The 23,680-nt window shown below is 31.0% G+C and overlaps 1 protein-coding gene across 1 annotated transcript; it reads left to right on the forward strand.

Annotated features, from left to right (window-relative positions):
- Positions 1-2,092: 2,092 nt before the first annotated feature.
- On the forward strand, positions 2,093-23,131 carry LOC125075940 (leucine-rich repeat-containing G-protein coupled receptor 4). The gene is made up of 8 exons (XM_047687809.1): positions 2,093-2,472; positions 19,601-19,769; positions 19,889-20,095; positions 20,166-20,354; positions 20,622-20,852; positions 20,978-21,199; positions 21,343-21,541; positions 21,961-23,131. The coding sequence occupies exons 1-8, from the start codon at positions 2,147-2,149 to the stop codon at positions 22,380-22,382; spliced, it is 1,965 nt and encodes a 654-aa protein (XP_047543765.1). The 5' UTR covers positions 2,093-2,146; the 3' UTR covers positions 22,383-23,131.
- The last annotated feature ends 549 nt before the right edge of the window (positions 23,132-23,680 follow it).

Genomic DNA, 23,680 nt, shown 5'->3' on the forward strand with positions numbered 1-23,680 from the left:
ACCTGGATGCTGATAATACTGACATATTTCGAGTTATACAAGTAACACACGATTAGGTTTGAGAACATCAAAGTGTTTTAAATTGGTAAAAACAATTATTTGAAAAATAGTCAAATGGACTCTTTAAAGACGTACTTCAACGGGTCATCGGATCGGATTTTTTTGCCCCGTAAAGAGTCATCCGAATTCAAATATTGAAATCAGTTGCAGTAAGGTCTGATGAGTATGGTATGCTACTCACCGTTTTCGGACCCAATTTGACATAAATGAAACAGTTTACTTGATCATTTACGTTGAAGGTTGCATTTTGTTCCTACGTGGTTTGAGCTTGAATGAGCTTCTATTATGATTTCCAATACGTCGTTATTGACTTGCGTCTCGTCTCGCCATTCTTGAGATCAAATTATCCATAAAGAAAGCGAACAAACCAAATATAGACTTGTGCATTTATTTGCTGTACCTGGTCTATATATCTCGTTGATTGCTGCGTTGGTGCCACGATAGATCTCGTGTTGGTGAATTAATGACGTATAATAGGTCAACTCGAAATAACTTGAATTTCGAATTCTCAGTAGAATGAAAGTTATCGATCTTTACGATCTCACCTAATATTTTGTTGTGTTATAAATTTCGTAAAAAAGACAAAAAGAGTTTATTGAATACCCGGAAATTTTAATAACATAATGACATAACTGAAACTTGGTTTTTACCAAGTTACAGTAATTATTAAACGTACATTTACATTTTAACTGTGTATTTTTGGTTTAGATAATTTATATTTTGTGATAACTCATTAATATATTACATTATATTTAAAATGATTCATGACAGTTTTTGCATCTTCTTTTTATATGTGAGAGATATAAATTGTCAAGTTTTATACTAGATTTTATATGAGAGACTTTGGGCTTCCCCAGGCCTGCAAATAAAACATCTTTTAATAATAGTTCAATTCCTCCCAATCACATTGGTCTACTGAAATCATGAACAATTTATTTAATTGTTGTTAAATACAGACAGTGTGATGTCACTAGTGCAAATAACACTCACTATTTAAAGATTGCCTATAGTGATCAGGACGTAACCTTTAACCACAGAAATTCCATATGCTTAATTTGCGTTAATATTTCAACTTGTGTTAAGTGGTTAAGGAAAACGTTTTGAGGAAAGGAGGAGACGTGAGGAAGCCATGTTCAACAGTCAGAGATTTACTGGCTGTTGCTTTACTTTTCTATGTAGTAAAGCAAAGATTTGTTATTTAGTCTCCAGCCGAAGAAATAATGCAATTCTGTAATATCCGTGATCGATTTCACGATGTAACTTTGAACTGGCGAAGAGTTTACGATAAAATTTATAATATTTTTATGTACCCTACTAACTACTCCATAATACATATTATAATTTAGCATTGAATTTATATATGTATATATCTATGTTTATTTTTGTTGTATCGCTAGTCATGTTGAACTGACATGTGAGGACTGCATTCGCTTAGTCGGATTTTAGCGAAAGCATAACTGGTACATAAGCTGTACTTACCCGACGAAATAAACAGAATCTTAGATTTTTTACTTCTAAATATTTATACGTTAAAAAGCATCGTAAACTTTTTTTAAATTTATTTTACTATCGGCTATGAGCCTCTAATAAGAATATATTTTATAAATTAGTATGTATTCTTACGTTCAGTACGCAAATGTTATCATTTACTATTTATTGGTTATTTTCTTGGAATTGTTATGTACCCACTCACTTTTATTGATGTAATTATTCGTTATCTGTATCCTATGTCAGTGCTTGCTTGCTTTGCTTTAAAAAACTGATATTAATATTAAAAAATATATATCATCTTTATTTGTTACTAATATGAATTATAAAAATGTAAGAATGTTGACACATTTTTTCCATTACCGATAAAAAAGATAGTGTTTTTTTTTTAAAGGAATATACATAGTGTAAATTATAGTTTTGAAAAAAAAAAATGCAGATTGCGTATAGGCAGTATTGGTGCGTGACGAAGGCGGTGCGTAGCGTGATGAGCATCGCAGCGACGGTGGCGGCGCGCGGTGGCCAGAGTGCGCGGGTGCGGCAGCGTGCGCGCAGCGGCACTCGGCAGTAGCGCGACCAGCCCCGACCGGCTCACACGATGATCGCGCTCGCGCTTGCTGCCGCCTTCCTGAGCGCGCTGGCCGGCCAGCTCGGCGCCGGTGCTAGCCTGCATTGTGCCATGAGGCGCGAGATTTCCCCTTGTACTTGCCGACGCGAAGACGTTGGCACCGGTGCTATCCTCGTTATATGTCAACGCATCAACACCTACGAAGACATCGCACGCGCCCTTACCAACAAGTTCAGCCCCGAAACAAAAATCGGTCTCGACATCTCCTACTCTCAGCTCCCAGATTTCGCCGATCACAGCTTCCGCGAGCTGGGTCTCTCCATTACGAGGCTCAAACTCAACTTCGACAACTTAAGGCAAGTCGATTTAAACTCAGATAGGATCCTGTGCTAGTCCGTAAACAAAAATGTGTAAGCTCTTTGTTGTGTAAAACGGTCGGACGAATAACCTATTGAAACGTGATAATGAAACATCAAAACAGTGCGTGAGTTGAAAGAGAAACAACAGGTCTGTGATAAGAGACACGCCAGCGATGGGAATCGGTTTGTTATCAGGAGTGTGGGCGGCGCCCTCTCCAGGGTTGATTGCAAATCCACAATTCTGAGGCCGCAGGAAGAAGCTAGTGAACGTACATGCGATCGCTTCTCAGTAAATTTCCTTTCGAAATAGCGTTATTATTGAAAGCGAAGCTTATCAGCACAATAACGTCGATTATCAATATAAAAGCAAACACGAAGAATATAAACTAATCATCGACGGTCGGTATTTAGACGTATCGTTTTCGACATCTATAAACGTCATTTAAGACGCCTGTGACCCGTCAACTCGAAACTTATTGACCGCAATTGATCTTAAAATTTTATAGTCACAATCGAGCTATATAAAAATGTACACGAAATATAATAATTTCTCTGTACCTCAATCGCTCCTAATTTCTGTGGAATAATGAGTCAACAGAAAGTAGGTACTGAGTGCACTTGTTCACGAGGCGACATTATTTCAAATTATAATCTTCTGTTTATTTCGTAGGTGTTATTTACAATGCGATAGACAACAGTTTAGTCGCGAAGTGATAATGGAAGAGAGTAGAAAATGAACAATACGATTTATAACACAGTCAGAGGGTAGGAAATACGTAATACTGTTTTTAATTATTAAAACTATCTACATGAATTCCAATTACGTATGGGGATCACATCTAGGAGACTCAGTGCGATAGTTCGCCGGGTTATCGCAGGTCGCCTCTAAAGCAGTAAAATTGAATGATATCATATTGGTCGTGTCATATTCACTATATTTACTAATGGTGTACTAACAAATTACTGTAGACGGTTGTTTGTAAATTGTTATTGTTTGACAAATCCAGTTAAACAAATAGCAAGTAAACAACTTGCTTTGAAAATCTCCTGTATCCGGTATGATTTCAATATCTATTGCAAAGTTATTAATAAAATAAAAGTCATTTGTAATATGAATACAAATATATTATGTATATAATACAGTTATTAATGATTACATAATGTCACGTTTGATAATAATATACTGAAATGGCCGGGGACTTTTGGTAATATCGTGGATATATATTTTATTTCATTAAGAATGGTATAATGGATAGGTATATCGTATCATGTCATGCCTAGACTTGCTTAGAATTAAAAACGCCTAAACGAGGATTTTTTGTAAGCACACTAAATGTTCAAGCAAGCTAAATAGCGATCTATGTTAATAAGGCATGTCAATGAAAACGATTAAGATTTTTAACTTTACTATTGTTTATTTCCAGTCATTGATTCCTTTTCAATAATTCTTCGTACAGTATATAATACGAGAAAGTGCTCTCCAACAGTAGATGTATAAGTTTTAGTTGAAACATTTGTGTAAATACATTGATATAAATCATAATTTTAATTATAGTTAAAATAAACTGGGCAAAGGCCCTCGTAAAGGATCAATATTTGGAGAATATTCGAATTGCATTGGCATATAAAATGTACGCTGTAAATATATATATATATTTTTATAAAACACAAATATTCTCGCGATAGTGCAGTGTACGAAATGAATTAAGTAATATATTGAGCACATGTTGAATAAGTGTTGCTAGCCCTTTTTATTGAGTGTGGAAAAACCCGAGCAAATTGTTGTTTTACAATTACCATCGTTTTGTCTAGATTTGTATTGATCAATCGACAATTTGATGCATTTGAAATTTTTTTTTCTGATATTTATATGCTATTATAATGTCGCTAAATTAATCAATGTATTTATGAATGAGCTAATTATTTGCTAAATTATTTCAGTACAAGTTAACTTTCTACAATATATATATATATATATATATATATATATATATATATATATATATATATATATAAATGTAACTGTATTTAATAATATAATGCCCTTCGACTGATTTACTGACAGAGTGCCCAATCTCAGAGATACTACATTGCCATAGCATGGGTACCAACACCTACTGACAGAGTATCCAATCTCAGAGATTTACCATCCGCGGAGGATAAACTCACCGCCATAGTATGGATACCAACACCTCACTTCACTTTGTATTCCCTCGCTCATATATCCTGTTAGTATGGCAGCCTGAGACGACCGATTCCAAGTCATAGTTTTGTAAATACTACGACAAGAAATATCAATTGGAAGCTTAACTAATCGCTAAGTACACGCAAAAAAAAATAAAAAAAAAAAATTGAAAATTTTGCATATATTTTCTTTTTCGTTAAATATACAGATTGCAATAAAGGAAAAGAAATAAAATTGCTGAAGAATTTTTCAAATCCAACCGATCATAATTTTAGAACAAAAAAACAAATATTTCAGCTGTACTATATTAACTATATCATTAGATTTAGTATAGATCATTCCTGTGTTCAAAATGATAAAAGAATTATGTATTATTTAACACAATTTTTAATTCATACTAATATCGTAAAGAAGTATACACTTACATTTAATTTGATTTAAAAAAATAATCTAATTTAGTTTTGTTCTTATTTCACGAAAAAACACATAATCCATTGAACTTTGTACGTAGATAACAAATCTCTAAAATTACTATAGAAAAATGAGCAACGACATAAACGTAATTTTTTTTCTGTAAGGAAAAATATAACAACAGCCGAAGTTTTGTTCAATGATCGTAATCATTATATATTAATTTTAGAAGGTTTAAATTTCTTAAGAACGAGGTATGCGCAAAAATATCTTTTCTATGCATTTCGAAAAGATCGGTTGGAGAATCAATTTTCAATCAAAATATCGGGCAAATTCGAGAAGCTAGTGTACATAATTTTATTTTCGACTGATCTAAAAACTATCATTTCGCTTTATACATATTTAGTCTTACAATTTCATATTAAATTAATTTTAGCTGAAAATGACACGTTATTTAAAACAAAGTTTGCTCCATTGCTTTGTAAAATTAATTCGCCATATTGAGGTAGATTGAAAAGGTTCATTTCGCGAATCAAGGGGGTTCGTGGTTGATCTGATTAAAGGTCTCTATCATGGTTTCATGCACAAACAAATAAATTATTTCTGCATTGCTAAAGTGCTTAGCACAATAATAGTTTTAATAAAGATGAAGCGTTGTTGCGTTTATTTGCGTAACGATATTATTTAAGAAACACTGTGTTTTTTAGACGAACAAATACAATAACGTGCTGATAATAAATTTAAAATAAATTACTAAATATGTGGTAATTGGCATCTCGTGCATATAATTATTTCAAGTTTATCAGCATATTCTAAAACATAAGCTATTTTTCTGTATAGCTTGAAATTTCTTAAAATGTTTTTATACATTACTCATCTGAGCATCTTATTTTAACTAGTCGATCTTAATAGAAATAGATCTCTTGGGGCACTAATAAATGTAGGGTCCCACAGGGATCAATTATTAATCCATTTGTCTACTTCATCTATATAAATTCTTAGCCACACTTGTAGCTAACAAATATCTTATATTTTGAGCAACTATTTTACTCTCTAAAAGATTTTTTAATGATTATAATTACAGTCTGTATCCATCCACTGCTGGGCGGATAAACCATTTCTCCGTCAGTCCATCTGTATCCAGCGTCGTCTTAACATTGTCGTCTAAACATAAGGATTTTGGTTTGTCTCCAAATGTCGTCCTATTCTAAAACAACATTCTGTGATCAATTTAAAGACTATCCAACATCGTACTTTACATACATCATTTACATCATTTCCACTTGAACGTTGAAGTAGAGGGTACAGACACTATTAAAAAAGATATAAAATATGTCGCATAATAGTGGATGTGTGTTATGGTTTTTAATGAGTCTTGGAAGATTTATTTTAAAGGTTGATATTAATTTTAGAATTTAGATATGGTATTTATTTTATACAACTTTTTATTTTGACTGTATAACAGTCAAGAGGACGTTAGTCTTTTTTAAGCTCAGTTAGATTTATTTATTAAGTCGATAAGTTTGAAATGTGCAGAATATTCATGCTGATAGGTTTCAACGCATGCTCTTACAATAGATATATGCATACATTACATATACATACATTCGAATATTTTATGTTATTTTAAAAGAAATAATTAAAATAAAAACAATGTTGAAAAAAGATTAAAGTAAAAGCATCTAACTAAGCTTTCTTTCGCCTTGGGACATTCAACGTACCGAATGTCAATTATCCAAACATAATTAAATAAGTTTTGCAATGAATTGAAAAAAATATATAAAAATTAGTAAGTACCTATAATAAACACAAATATCGACTCAGAGATTGGAATTCCAAATTATTTGTTTTGTTTGTAGACAGGAAATATTTAGAAGTGCAGTTCTATTAGAACTCACTTTGTATGTTGGTTAACATACAGAATTACGTTGATTCGCTATATTGAAGCGCGTATGCTTTAAATGTTTTAATTATAATATTCAACGTCCCGTATCACTTTTTGGAATTTAACGGCAGTATTCTGCAGTCAGTTTTGAATTTATTCGTATAGAAAAGCTCTTCAGATGCTCTAGGTTTATTTGTTTATAGTTATTATTAATAACAGAGGTGGAACTAATTGTGATGGCTTCTGGCTAATCAGGATTAGGTTATTACAGTCAGATTTTTCTATATATTACCATAACTGTAGATGACTGACGAGATGGTGGAGTGAGTAAGTTTATTTCACAATTAAATATATAAATAAATACTTTAAAAATTTATAGCAGTAAAATTAATAATAACACAAAAATGCTCAATGGGAAAAAGTGTCACGTATCACGTGTACGGATTGAAATAATTATTTCTTAAGGTTTTGTCTAAGTTTAGTTGTCAGAATTTAACGATTGCAAATTTCCGAATAAAATTTCTGCGAAATTGGTTTTAGACTTCTAAGCAATTTGTTGTCATTTCATAATGTAATATAATATTACATTTAATGGATCTGAGCTGGCACCGTAAGGACTAACTTTGCATCGGAGGTTTGCAAATATTATAGTAAACATATAATCGCTTTATACCACGTATTTATTCCTTGTTGTATAGTTAATTTTGTAATTAAGTTTTAATTTCTTTATAATTTCATAATATGATAAGTATTGCTACTGTTGCCTTGGGCGGTTGTAAGTCTGAATTTCGAACAGGAAAAGGACTATTTGTACGGAAACAAAATCATTTGTTTAATATTCGATTATTTTTAGCAGTTACCACAAACAAACTTTATTTTACTAGGCTTTATTTTCTTTTGCTCACAAGATCTGTGTTTGAATCAAAATAAATAAATCAATAAATTAAACGCTCTAGTAAGGGTATTTAAATAATTACGACGATATCGACGATATCGACGATATTCGACGATATCACAATTATAAAATTCACGACTACCCTGCCAATTCCGTTCTAAAATTAATTAAAAAAATATAGTCAGTTTCACATGGGATGGTGTAAGTATTCTAACGATACCATTCAACACATCCAAATCTGTTCAGACATTTAAGAGTAATTTTGAAATAAAGAAAATGGAAATATTACACTGCTTTTATGGGTAGTTGTGTAAAAATTGTTAAACAAAAATTATTATAATGTTTCTTTGTGAACAAGTTATTACAACATCTTTAGAGTCCTCTGCAAAATATACATCTTTCAAGTTCACTAAGTATTAAGTCCCCGTGCACAAGCTTTGCGAATGTTTCTTGTATATATAAATCAGCTTACTTGCATCTGTTTGCCAATATGAATTTATTATTAGGTACGTGTTTTTTTTTAGGAAACAAACTGTTTTTATTTTCGTTATCAAAATATAAATAAATAAAGTAAATAATATCATATTATTTTTGCTCTTAATAAAAACTGTACATTAACCAAAAAAAAAAATAGTAGAACTAGATAAATACATTTGATATAGTTTCGTAGTGGTATCCGAACCAATAAGATAGGTAGACTCTTAGTAAACTACTCCGGACCAAATTATAATTGTTTTACAAACAATATTGCAAATTTAAATACATAAAACTCATTTGAAATTTACGAAGGAGCTAACGAAACTGGTTAAACTTAAAATGGATTGTAACTACGATTTAACATCAGCTTTTTTAATTCCGAAGTATTTCTTTAATTCGATTTTTTTAAAAGCAATCTAGTAGTACAATCCATTGTGAATAGAATGAAAATATTAAAATGTAAATTATGTTAGAGGTTTTCTATGAAAAGTTCTTTTGTTCGCGGTAAAAGTAACAGGATTATTTCAGCGCAATAAGAACGTTAATGTAAAAATTCAATTTATAAACGTACAAAATTGTATAAATAAAATTTCCGTTAGGTACCGTACGTCCGTTTTCCCGGCTTTATAATTTTTATCTTATTGTGCGGGTATGTTAAGAATTAATGAAAACGTAAAAAAATTTATAGTATCAGATTTACAAACTGCCGAGATGATTATAACCCGAGAACCAGATGATTAAATATTACAGCTGCGACTGGCGTCATGTGATCAATTTGAGCGCATAATTCATCTCATCAGTAAAAAAATGCTGGAATTTGTTGGATGAAAATCTGCCACATTTGTGTTTTAACCCGCATTGGAGCAGCATGGTGAAATAACCTCCAAGCGTCCTCCTCGAGAGGGAAAAATACGTTAGCGCAGTTGAGAAGCATTTACAGGCTATTTTAGTCTACTAATTTTACCAATAACGTGATATTGAAGTTAGTAATAGGATTAATTAAAATAGACGAGTGTGAATTATAAACATTTCGTTATTGTCGCATAAACTACGAATATAGATTCTAAACCTATCGTGTAAAGGTCATAGCGTCGATTCTAAGTGCTGGATAAATGTACAATAACATAAACATATCAATAAATTATAATATCTCTTCTAATATAAGTACTTATATGTAGGAAGCAATTAAGTATATTTATAGACTTTGCATAACTTTTAATTTCGGAGTTATAAAGTAGCAGGAACTCATACAATGTTTACCACTCGATTCATATATGGAGATATATATTTTTAGTCTTAGATTAGACTTTAGGGTCATATTCATTTTTTCTACTCTTAGATATTCAAGATTCTAAGAGTTATTGGAAAAACTATCGTAAGTTGTATAACAGTAATGGATTAAAAAAAAAACAAGACTTTCACGATAACATTTTAATTGACAGTTCTTTAGAATTGTTTTTTTAATTGCGATCTATATTTCAATGTTTATAAACAGAAACATTATTATGTATAGTCTAATCCAATTGCAGAAGGAGGAAGATAAACGTGCCTTAGATTCAAATATTCCATGCGATATTATTAATAGCTCAACGATATTACTACTTATCCACTTAACAACTTATGTCTACTTTAATTTTACTCACAAAGTTCCGTTACCAATATTGCCGAAAATCGAAACGCCATATTTTCACGAAAATATAATTAATACCATAGTTTATTTCAGATATCGACCAATGATGTCATGTCAATTTAATGTCGCTGCTGGAATAACTGACATCTTTTATTTCTATGGGTCAAAGGTCACATTGGATTGCAACGTTTATACGTGTAACGTTTTTGCAGGGCAGATGAAAAATATTTCACTTATAGTTACTGAGCTCCTTCCTTAGTAAAAATTCATTCAATAACGATACGAAGGTAGAAGCTACGTCTTATCAGAGCCAATTAGCGCTAATAGACTAAATATAGTTACATAAAATAACTGTCTACAAAATGTAAAACAGAATTGATAGTATGGCGTGTTTACTCTTGATTTGAAATCTATAATTCTGACTAATAACATTATTAGAAGCAACATTGTTGTAATCATAATTGTCAGTTTCAATAACTTATAGCTAGAAATGTAAATTTCCTTCCAATATTTAAATCTATATTATTAAATGAGAAATTATTTTTTATAAAAAAAAAAACTAACAATATAATATGAAACTTCTAACAACAGATGCAGTGGGCTTTAGAGAAAGTTTAAGTATAATGATACCGGGCCGTAAACGTCGTCCGAAGGTTTTGCTTGTCTTATATAAATGGAAACACCATTTTTGTTTGTTGTCCTTGATAAATTAACAACAATAATTGATATAAATTTCTTGCAACAATAATTGATAAAAGATTATAATTTCCATTCATCTTCAGTCCGTTGTTATGTGTGTGTTAAGTGGTAGACATTATGAATAAATAGAATCGATTGTTCTCATTACATCTTCTATCTTTCATAAAAGATAAAGGATTAAGTAGTTCCAATATATAAATCATTCCATGAACAATTCTCAAGCACACGTAAACGTGATTAGATCACACTTAACATTACCGATATTATTATTTCCTTTTGAAACTGAATTGACAGAAAACTATCGATATAATAAATATAATCATTAACAATAAAAAGTACGACATTTCGTTAGATAAAGACAAGACAATGATTGGGATGCTTTTAGGAATAGATCTTTCTTGAATTCTCATTTAAAACTTTAACGCCGTCGAATAAATCATAACATACTCACTTAACTTTTTCATGTTTTCAAGTATACCTTTTAATCCGAGGGACGTGAAAAGTTACGTTGGATTAGACCCGACTAAAATCGTAAGTACTGTTCGTCGTTTATTACATAAGCTAGGTCTAAATGTACATATGTCGCTTTCTTCCGCGGCCGTAGCTGTGTCAGTCATTTGTTAAGCTTACTCATTTTCATAATATTAATCCAACCTAGCCAGAGATTTTCATCATTGTCTTTTCTTCCATATTCCATGTAAATCCGTCCACAACGGTTTTTTTTAGTGAGAGAACTTCCAATAAACCATTTCTTAGTGGATGATTTCGCTAACCATATACCCATCAGTGGGCACCACATATCAGCGGGTGCTCTATAGATCAATGAATTTCCAAATTATGATGTATTCAACTTTATTAGAAATAGCGGGTTTGTTAAGATGCTAATACTAAACGAGTAACGCATTTACAAAAGAAACATAAAGAGGCCTTATCTCTGTAAAAAGTCACTTACCAAATACTTTAAGAACAATTAATAAAATTTTTAAAGCAAGCTAAAAGAATATCGCACGTAGAAGGTTCGGTGTTACGTTAATGTATTTCAAAATAAGCGCTTTCATATATTTAAACGTGACTAGAACTTGTGTCCACGTGAAAATGTATTACGATTTTTATACTTCTGAACGAATCTCAGTAAAAACAAAGAACTTAACAAGAGAGTCTTGAAAATAGAAATCACAATACGAAACGGACTCGGCTAAAACAATATTAATTCGTTATCCGGAAAGCGCGTAGGTGTTGTCACGTTAACGTATTTCGTTTTCTTGTGCTTTCATGTACTTAAACACGTGGCTGTATTTCTGTTACGAGTGTATTATCGTCATAATTCTGAACTGACCTCACTGTACAAAAATAAATTACTAAGAAGATTTTAAAACAATAAAGCAATATCAATTTAAAAAACTATTTGATCTACTTTTATTCGAAATATGACTTAAACTCTGTTGTAAAACTTGGGATATATTTATTTTTGTTAATGCGAGAAAATTTATCGTGATTATTCTGAACCTTTATATGGAGGATATCGTCGTACTCTAATGTCTAAACTTCATGATGGTCATCGATTGTGGTGACTGACGCAGTGATCTCTATTAGAAATCCATTACAGCGCCTGTTGGCGCGATTTAGCGATAGTGTTCTGTGTCTTTAGTTGTTATAATGTTGTGTATTCTCACTAAGACCATGATCAGCCCCAAGTTTTTACCATTTTATTTAAAATTAAGAAATTTTAAAGAACGTTTTTGATTTTGATTTTAGACACAGAAAATATTTATAGTATATAACTGTACTTTTAATATATTTTATTTTTCAAAACACCGTTTTATGTTTAAAATAATGCAGTCGCTGTTTAATAAATTATTTATTAAGAACATGGTCAATATAAGTTCATTTACTTCTTGAAGCTTCACCCACGTTGATTTAGATCAAGTCAACTAGTTTAGACATAATAAAACTGAAAATTTTGCGCACAGTGAAGGATAAATGGTAGTTTTGTTTGTACTTTACTATACTTTTTGACTTTGTCATTTCTTTCCATTGCAATAACCACATGATACCACTATTTATATATCAGTGTTTGGTGTCACACTTGACACTAAGTGATTTACCTATTTGGATTATGTCAATGTTGTAAACACTATTAAATTCGCGTTTGTATATATAGTAGACAAACTTATTTGTTTAATGTTTTTATTTTTAGTGTATCTATTTATATATGCCCCTATTTTTTATCATTATTTTATCAATAGATACTTATTTATATATAAAATCTTAAATAAAATAAAACCGACTTGGACAAATTCCTACATAAATATTATTTTTAAGGTTTTAGTTAACACTACACTCACTTCAGTTGTTCACTTAAATTAAAAAAAAAATACTTATTATAAACTTTACTGAGTTTTTTTTATGTAATCCGTAGGTGGACGGGCAAATGTCACCACCGACCATAAACATTGACGCTGTAAGAAATAATAACCATTCGCTACATTATGTCCCAAGTGTAACAGCTGTGTTACACTGGCTCACTTACCCTTTAAATAGGAACATAACAGTACCAAGTATTGCTGTTAGGCGGTAAAATATTTGATGAGTGGGTGGTACTTACCCAGACGGGCTTGCATAAAGCCCTGTCATAAGGAAGGAGTTTAAAAAAACATCATATAAAATTATTTTTTGTTGAAATTATCAATATTTTATTGGGTGTTATACATCTTTTTTCTTTCGATGTCTTCTTCTCTTTCGTTCTCATCGAGTCGTTTTACTTTTTTTATTAGTTTACATCATCATCCTCCTGCCCTTACATGTTCTTAATTTTGTATAATATCTTCAGAGGCTGTACGAAGAATGATACACATCACATCACAATGCCAAGTTAATGCCGCTCAAAAGGATTTCACTTTACGCGTGCAAAAACGGAATTTATCACAACATGTACGATAATCCTTTTTTCGCGTCCGTCCGTCGGTTGACTGAACGAATTAAACTAAAAACCTACCAAAGAGATTTTCATACATTTTTCAGCAGTGCACATTTTCTATATTTGCTTTAACACGTAAAAAATAGTGCTGACTGGGACTGCTCAACGTAAACCAATAAACATTTTCAATATAAAACATTTTCTCTGCCAATCCGACTAGTAACCGGAATATATGATATTTTTATATTAATTACGTTTGAATTTATTCAACGTCAACATTAAGCAAACATAATGATAAAAGTATATTTCTTATATGGAACACTACGAAATTCCAGTCTGATAATATTTAACTTTTCGCGACTCTTTATAAACATTGTCTAGCCTCGAATTAAATAAATAATAATTCGGTTCTTCTTCCTGACACAAATAGATTGTTGATTAAACATTGACCAAATAGTTTTAGAAGCTTATGTAACTAAATCCTAATCATCGAAAATTGTATCACAAACTTGTATAGCTTTGTCTGTAAGTATTCCGAGATATTTTTCTGAAATTAAACATACAGTTTTTAGGGAGTCCTCCTTCTCGTTTCATTTGCATTTCTCGGTCTGATTTTTTTTTGTAATGATTTGACTATGACGGTTTAACGGCCTCAATATTACTGTTTGTGTTAAACTTAACAATTTGCTATCACTACTTAGTATCCTATATAATATTAAAATAAGTTTCTAACTTGTTAATAAATGTTCAAATATAAGTATAGGAATATTAATATACCGTTATATTATATTTTTATAAATTAATATTCGTAAATTTATAAAACATCTAATTATTTCAGCGTTTCACTTGCAGGTCGGCAATCTATAAATTATAATGATTAAAAAATTTACCTCTTCCAGTTCCTCATTTCACATATCTTTGTTAAATCCAGATAAAATAAATAAAAGTAAAACAGCCTCCCTGCCCTATGATATATTTGATTCAAGAATCGTTTTGTCTCTTTTGTTATTTACTGATAACTCAAAAGTTATAGTATTTTTGTTATTTGTAATATCAAAAAACAGCATTAAAAATGACTAAATGATCAATCTTTTAGATATCACACTATACCTAATCTATATAATTATGCTGGTACGTGGTAGTACTAGTGTGATGGGATTTCACATCGATTGAACAATATTCAACTCACTGAAACCCACCAATGATTTCTAAGTATTAGAGGATTTTGGTGTACGCGGGTTATATTGGCCATACCATCATTTTACCTCGATCAAAATTCACAGCAAACTATCTACGTAACCTGCTTCCAAAAATATTGCCTGCAACTGCAACCTCAAATTGATTCCATATTCCATAGACAAGTACTAATTAATTTACGTAAACTGCCTCAATACTTACATCAAATTTTTATCGATAAATGACAAACATACATACTAACGTTCATATCTTAATTAACGTGAGTAATTGAAGTATTTCTTTTTATTATATATGTATTTTAATGTTAACATAACTACAACACTATTTTTCATATTTCAAACATTGAAGAAATGTGAACTTCTATACAAACTTTCATAAACTTCGTATGAATTTTACCCGTACGAAGTGTCTCGACTGAGCAACAAGTTATGTACACACAAACTTATGCATTTAATATACGATAAGAGCTAATACGTGAAAATTATAAGAAATCAAGTAATTATAAAGTTATAACATAATATGTGTCGCGTGTATAGGTCATACGTGTACCTGACAGTCGTGTTTTCTTAACATCTTTGTAAACTATCACACACAATACATATTATACAACATTAAATCATTTAACAATGTCATATATATGTTTACGGTTAAAAAATATATTATTCTACACTACTTTATTCCCTTGGCTTGTTATAGTACAATCTCAGGTTTATACAATCAAAAATTTTGTGTTTTTATATATTTTTGAATTTATTATTTGGCAGTAACTATAGTTCATTTCCATTGAGGTTGAATGGCTCGCAAGGTTAGTTTTTCTGACAACCTTGCCTCGGTTAATACATCAATGTAGGTCCCAGTACAATCACGTCCAGGCTGAGCCTAGCGCTTCGTTTAATTGGTCTCGTTTTGTAATTTAATTACCCTTTGGCCTAAGCCAGAATGACAATTATGAATCGTTCGGACCGGCCACTGCTACTCTTAATACCGGACAGTATTTTGTTCTCTCATTTTAGGCGTACGTTTTTATTAATACTTAATTCAATATTCACAAATATAATACATTAATGGTTGTATAAGTGTATTTTATTAGCTATATTTAAAATAATGAGTAAGCCATTTTTAAATAATAATAATGAATTCAAATTTTTTAGCTCTTAGAAGTTTTTATATTGCATATTTGTTATATAACGACTTATCTTTGAAGATGTCGTATGGAGAAATAGTAGAAAGAAAATACGAAACAAGAGCTATAATTTTAATACACACTGTTACTCGTAACATATTCAACATTTAAATATGTAATATATAATGAAAAAATGTGAGATTGTTTGTTTTTAAGCCAAACAAAAGTTAAAATAAAGAAGCAATTATATATATTATATCGATAAAGACTTACACGCGCCCTCTAATAACTATAATTTGCTTAATTCTTGAACTGTATGTATACATCATTGTAATTAGTAGCTGAGATGATAAACCCGGCTCATATTGAACTGTTGATCGTTCGAAGCGAGAATTATGTGTAAAATTATTATTTTAATACGGTACGCTTCTTACAAGGAACATATTTTAGGGTTTTTGTAGATATGTCTAAATTGTACTATAATATAAACTTTCTGCTTATGAAGTGTAAAGAGGGAAAAACATACAAATGGAATTCCCAACGTTATCTGACAGTTCAAATGAAACAAAATTACGCTATAAAAAGTATTTCTAATATTTAATATAAGTGGGGAAAGCATGGTTGTCGACTTTGATGTTAATTTAATATTTCTTTGTTCTGAATATTTTTAGTGCGCATTTTTGTAATACTCCAAATACGAGGAACCTTAAAGTATCAATATATATACAATGTTATTCATTTAATATCTCGTTCACTATACACATGTTGCTAATAATGTTTACATTACTAATTGCGATGATATAGCGTTTATTAAGACTATTTTTATTATTCCAATGAATTATGTAGTTCTAGTATTGTAGGATAACCATTCTAATGGTTTATAGCTGCCCTTATAGTTTAACAATGCCCATTTTATTCCACTTCTGGATAAGGCATCTTCTGTGAAGAAGAATATTTCAAATTATATATAAAACCGGTTTATGTATGTTAAAATAAAGTACAAGCTCAGGTATGATTTATAGATGACGGCTGATGAATTTAACGACGAATTCATTTCCGCAAAATTTCGCTAATTCCATGAACCAGCGGCGTGGTACAGAGCTATGCGACCGTTTGGCGCCGCCCCTGCATTGATAACCCCGGGCACGTTGACCCTTGCACATTCGTGTTTACTAAGGCATCATGCACGCTTGATGCAACGTCAATTCAGTGCACATCACCTGCTATGATGTCTTCCGCGATCGTTCACAGACGTTGCTTAACAATACTTGTCTAATACCTTAATTATAAGTAGAAGAGGTAACTATAATGATCATAATTAATAAGGGTAATTGTTTCATGGTATTCAGGTCGCCTAGTGATGTATCATATCCACTCCTTAAAAATGCTTTACGCTTGTGTTAAGAAAGATGTAGGAATATATGTGAATAACGTCATTTCAATTTTACGTATACCGTTTTTTTACCACAAGAAGTTGAATTAAAGCACCCGTGTAAATTAAAAAATGGTTAGAGATTCCTAGGTTAAAAAAGACTTGAACCGATCATATTTGTTTCTTATACCTTTTAATTTTCAATTTATCTTTTTATTATATAATAATGATACAGGTATAACAATTCAAATTTCTGTGACGTTGATATAACAGATTCATCTAGGAAGGTCCTTTTTGTTATCAAATTATCTAGTGCTATGAGCTCTCGCTCTTTTAAAAAGACGGTCGTTTTATCAAATTTATTCTGAAATTATTAAAGAATTTACGATATGAATACATATTTTTTACTTTAATGAAGAATATAATTCAATATAATTAGAACAAAGCTATAGAGTAAGTATAGGTTTGTGTATGTGCATCTGCTTATGTGTTTCTATGTGTGGGTATAATTGATTATTATATAATATATAATAAAAATATAATTGATTATTACTTGAGGAATAGGATAATTACCTATATGAGAAATATTGTAGGGACTTGGATAATGTAACTAAGTTAATAGTGCTTATTTAATTTTCGAAAGCTTTTCTTCTTTCTAATAAAAGTAGCTATCATGAAAAGGTACGTTTTAATGAAGTACCGTATATAGTTTCTTCTTTTGTAAAATATATAACGGCGTTATATTTAATAGATATTATCTAGTAATGTATAATTAATGCAATATTAATATTAACAATTAAGGGCCAGGAATTTATTATTAATTTTATGTTTATAACTCTTTCAGACTTCCGCACCTTTACCTTTAATAGTGACATTATAGGTTTTAATGTTACAGTCATAATAAAAGTTGTACGTCAAATAAATAAATACGTTCTATCTATTATTTAAAATCAAATTGAAAAGTTATTGCTTATTTGAATGTGAATGTTCACATGAAAGGAATGTTATTAATGAATACATTTTATTACATGAAGTTTCGACACAAATTATATATCATTATGTACTCAGATATTAAATATGTCCAACGTTGTGCCATACAATTGTTTTATTTTATGCATGATTAAAAAGATCTACAAAAGATAAAACAAATTCTAACAATTATATGACTATAGATTTAGTTGAGTTAAATAATTCAAAGTTTCTTAAATTTGAATTATTCTTAATATGCAACGCAGTGAAGTCGTTATACCATTCAATAATATAAATATAATATTATCAATCAATAAAATTCCGAGTAAAGAGTGACGATGTTTTCAAACTATTATTTACTATGGAAAATGCTATAAACACATTTTAAAATAATAATTTGATAGTATGTCGGCCGTTAAATAGTAAGCGATAAAAGATATATTTAAACAAGAATTTTATTTTTAACCTTTTATCAACTTCACTACGAATGCTTTTTATTTAATTCGAACTTGTATTTTTTGTTTAGAGTACAATACGCGGTCAATCGTTTTGTTTTCTACGAATTGAAATGCTATGAGCACAGTTTTTAGTATTGAGATTATTGTGTTTTATAATAAAAGTGTTAACAAGGGATATTAATATTAAATATTAGATTAAACAGTCTATTTTTCTAGGAAGCATGTAAATTTCTGTTAAAATTTGTGTTAATTCATACTTAAGTTCTGGTTCTATGTACCAAAATGATGGGTTTTATTTACACACTTCCAAAGTAAATTTTGTGAACATTTAAATAAAAGTTTAGTTTTTTTATTATTAATATTTTTTTTTAGTTTTCGCTCAACTAAGAAGCATCTTAGACTGTTAATTTCAATTAATGCATCATTGTTGTACGTAGGTCCTACAATATAGTTCTTCAATAAGGAGTCCTTCATGTGACTTGACCGTACTTAAATGAACATAGGCTTTCTCAGCATCGATGAGCTTTGAGCCGAAATAGACAACAGTATTGTCGGCAGTGTTACCATGCATTTTGCGTACCGCGCAAGCCTACTATAACATTATTTTTAAATTCTATTTATAGTATAGTACATAAACCGTGAACACCATCCTGGTTCACGGCTTTCGATCGGGCTATAATTATTGAATCCGTTTACAAAATTTCTTGTTTGGGCTGTTGAGCAGTTCTCTTGTTGGGTGGCAACCCTGAGCACACTATGTCTATTTACATTTTAATTTTCTTCGTTGAATTCTTGTTTTTGTTTAGTATATTTTTTTAGATAAATGTGTAGTATAAGTCCTATTATTATTTGAATCAAATTACGTAACAGAAATAAAAATTTAACAATTACGTTATTGTAATTTCAGTGAACTGAAGGAGAGCGTCTTCACGAAGCTGGACTTGGTAGACTACTTCAGCTTGTCGGACAACTCTCTGATGGAAATGCCGCGACACGTGCTTCGACATCTCCCACACGTCAAGACGCTCGACCTCTGCAGAAATAAAATCACCAAATTGACTGAAGAAGATTTCAAAGTAAGTACACCCATACCATCATATAAATATTTATTATATTTAAAAAAATAATGAAACTGTTATTTCAGAATGTATATTTCTTATAGAATATGAAATACTATGTATTTTAATTTTATTAGGATATCCAAGAAGTAGAGCATCTACTCGTGGCAGACAATCAAATATCTAAAATTGAAAGACACGCAGTACCGAAGGCTCTCAAACATGTTCACTTAGGAATTAATAAATTAAACACCTTGAATGGAGCACTACGAGATCTCGATGATTTAGAATGGATTTTCATAAACGCCAATCATTTAAAAACAATTGACAATGAGCTACCAGTGGTAAGGAATATTTGAAAGCTAAATATTTTTCTGAGTAATGGTACATATAATTAGTACATTTTATTTTTAGAAAGCTAAGAAGATTGCCCTTATCCACGCTGCACATAATGAATTACAAAGTCTACCGAAAGACTTAAGACAAATGCCTTCTCTAGAATCATTATACTTCTATGACAATAATATTAAAACACTGGATGGCGCGTTGCAGAAGTCTAGAAAGCTAGTGAGAATAGGTCTATCTTTTAATAAAATAGAAACGGTGAGTCAATTGTACAGATTAACTTTATTTAAAAAAAATAATGTATATACCTATGACAAATTATACTTGAAATCATGCTTGTCTGTAGCTCTGTACAATTAACGATCATTTGGTTGTTCATCAAATAAACCTCACACCCAACGTAAATGGTTTATTTGTGTAAGTCAAATTAATACCCATATCTCACATCAATAACGAAGAAAATAGTTGCTCGAATAAAATATATCCGAAAAACAAATAATACTATCAATGCAATTTGTTTCACAGTTGGCCGAAGATGAGTTTTCGGAAACAGAAATTTTAGCTGATTTAGATATTGCTTATAATCAATTAAGATCTCTGAACGGTTCTTTAAGAAGTCTTAAATCACTGCGCTACTTAAACTTAACTCATAACAGCTTAACTGAATTCTCTTTACAAGAAATCAAAGGTCTGAAAAGATTATCTGTGATAGATCTTTCACACAATAAAATAAGTCGAATTACAGGCAACATGGAGGTAAAACTTTTACATTATTTCTTTGAATTGCTCACATTTTGAATTTTGATTTTACATTTTACAACATTTTTTTTAATAAAATATTTATAACAATGTTTTTCACACAAAGAAATGCATGATTACAGAATCTTGTTGATGTTGAAACACGAGTGCTAGAGTTACGATTAGACCACAACTATATCCTTAATTTGGGTGGGGCGTTAATGGGTCTACATGGTCTTCTGCGTCTTAATTTAAGCCACAACCAGATACAACAAATATCACCGGATGATTTGATCGGCTTAGAGGACTTGAGGTTACTTGACGTATCTCACAATCATATAACATCATTGGAAGAAACTTCAAAGGTTTGTTAAGTACTGGGTAATCGCTAAAACTATCAAATCTAGCTATGCGAGCCTTTGCGAATTACACGTTTCCTCTGCAAATTAAAATATGGTAATGCGATAAAAAATAAATTTTACCTCATGTCAAATTTACTTGTTTTCAGACATTTTTACCTTCTCTGGAGGAACTTATTGCTCATCATAATAATATAACTATTCTGGATAAAGATTTTCATGGACTGCCGTCACTTTGTATCGCTGACCTGTCCTATAATAAGATTCAATCTGTGAATTACGAAGTTGTTTCGAAGTCAAGATGTACTATCAATGGAGTACCCAGTATTTTGAAGATTTATCTTCAAGGTTGGTTCATCTTGCATTAATTTCATATTTTTTTTCAGGATTTCAACTTGATTATATATAAAATGTTACATGTACCTGAATATTTTTATTGATGTAGCTTGACTATTTTATTGATGTAGCCCTAAGATTAATCTCATAAGCGCGGTAATTTGCTGCTGTGGCGATATTGCGAATGTTATAACCGTTTTGGAACATGCATGTGCGATTTTTTAGAAAATTCTATGTCATTATGTCTATGAAATGTTATATTTAAAATATTTTTCGATTATTTATTTACAATAAGACTTAACTAAACATAAATCACAATTAAATATACTTGCTGTACAAAACATTATATTAAAAATATATCTGGTCTTTATTAACTTCGATTGAAAACTTAATTACAATTAATATCTGCTTATTTTCATATTCTTTTACAGATAACCCCGTGTTATGCGAAGAGCGCTTATATGAGCTCGTAGCGATACTGGAGAGCTTGAACACGCGCGTCAGTGGCGTGTCCACGTGTGTGGCCACTCAAACGTCGGCGCCTGTTCTTATGAGGGCGCTCAATGACATCGTACCCGACACACCTGTCATAGTTGTTACGCATACGGGTGTGGGAATGCTAGAAGGACGTGAAATTCAACCATCTCAGTTGGCATATCAACGCGTCGGTGCCTTGATTGGGCACGTTTTACCAGAACGTGAGGGTGGTCTGCCAGTACTGGTGGAGCCGCCAGTTACGTTGCCTCCGGCCAGCACCAACGTAGTAGTGAAGTGGCCGGACGAACGAAGAGAGAAATCTCATCCCCTTGCAGATCATCTCCGCCTACGTGATCTTAACTCCTCACCGCAGTGAATGTGTTACAGCACCGGCGCCGCCGCTAAACGACGCCATCGAACTGAGTGCTTCGCCTTAGAAAATATGCTGCCTTTGACTTACGATAGGTCAGAGTGTGTTCTGATTTGGTTGGATGCTTGGAATATTCTCATTGTAAACCTTCGTGATGTATATAGGAGTTATAGTTACCGATGCATCCATATTTCTTTATATTATTCGATATCTTCTAACACGCCAAGCGATGCACGTGCCATACGAAACTACATTTATAAGCATAGAGTAGAAACTGTTGTATGTGTTTTGATTACCGTCATAGTATGACGGTTTGAGTGATTGTGTATTCGGCGTAGACGCTGCGTATTAGGACAATTGTTTTTAATGAAACATTGGCATATCGAAGTTCAATTAACACGTAGAAGTGTCGCACTCTTGGACTATACTAATAACACAAGTGTATAAACCCTGAATTTGTACCTAAAATAATTTATGTAACGTAATATTATTAATTATAAATATTATAGGTGTTAGTGTAATTTATATTGGCGATTAACCTAACATAGGAGCAATATGTTTACACCAGGGAGTAACAAATAAAATCTTTGTTAACCACGAAACATATTCAATAAATGTGCTTTAAAAACCTTCCCTTATTATTGTATACAAATATTTCGATTAGGTCTTTTCATAACGATCGCTCAGTTAGCTCAGAGAGGTCGATGTACTTGTAGTTTTATTCGCCATTATACGGAAATAAAATAATGATTGTAGTTGTTGTTTGGAATAAATAATACACTATGAAATATTTTATTATCCTTATAAAATTTCCCAACAAAACAAACAATAATTACTTTAGACATCTTAATTCTTATTATATTTAGTTTCTATACTATATGAAATAATATTCTGAGTTTAATTTAAAATAAAAAAATAAAAAATCAAAATAAGAAGAATTTAGTCAAAAATAAAACTTGAAATATCAATAGATTTTCAGCACCGTATTATTCCTTACATTTTTAATTAAGTGATTGCGTAACTTTTAATTTAATTTAACTTACAACCTTTTTATACCTAAATGTTGAAAATTCACCCAGTCCTTTGTCTTGGAACTCTTTTTTTTCTAAGTTCGTTTATCGATGGCCAGTTTTATTTGGTTTATGATTTTTTTTCAACTTTAGACAATACCGTTAAAATTTATTCCGAATATAAAAAAAGAACGTCTCTGATTTTCATTCATACATAATTACTACTAAAAATTAGTCTTAACTTATATCAATACTTTGTAAAGGAAATTTATTAGTAAGTGTAAAGTAACCGTA

This window comes from Vanessa atalanta, chromosome Z (genome assembly GCF_905147765.1).
Source record: "Vanessa atalanta chromosome Z, ilVanAtal1.2, whole genome shotgun sequence".
NCBI classification, from domain to species: Eukaryota; Metazoa; Arthropoda; class Insecta; order Lepidoptera; family Nymphalidae; genus Vanessa; species Vanessa atalanta.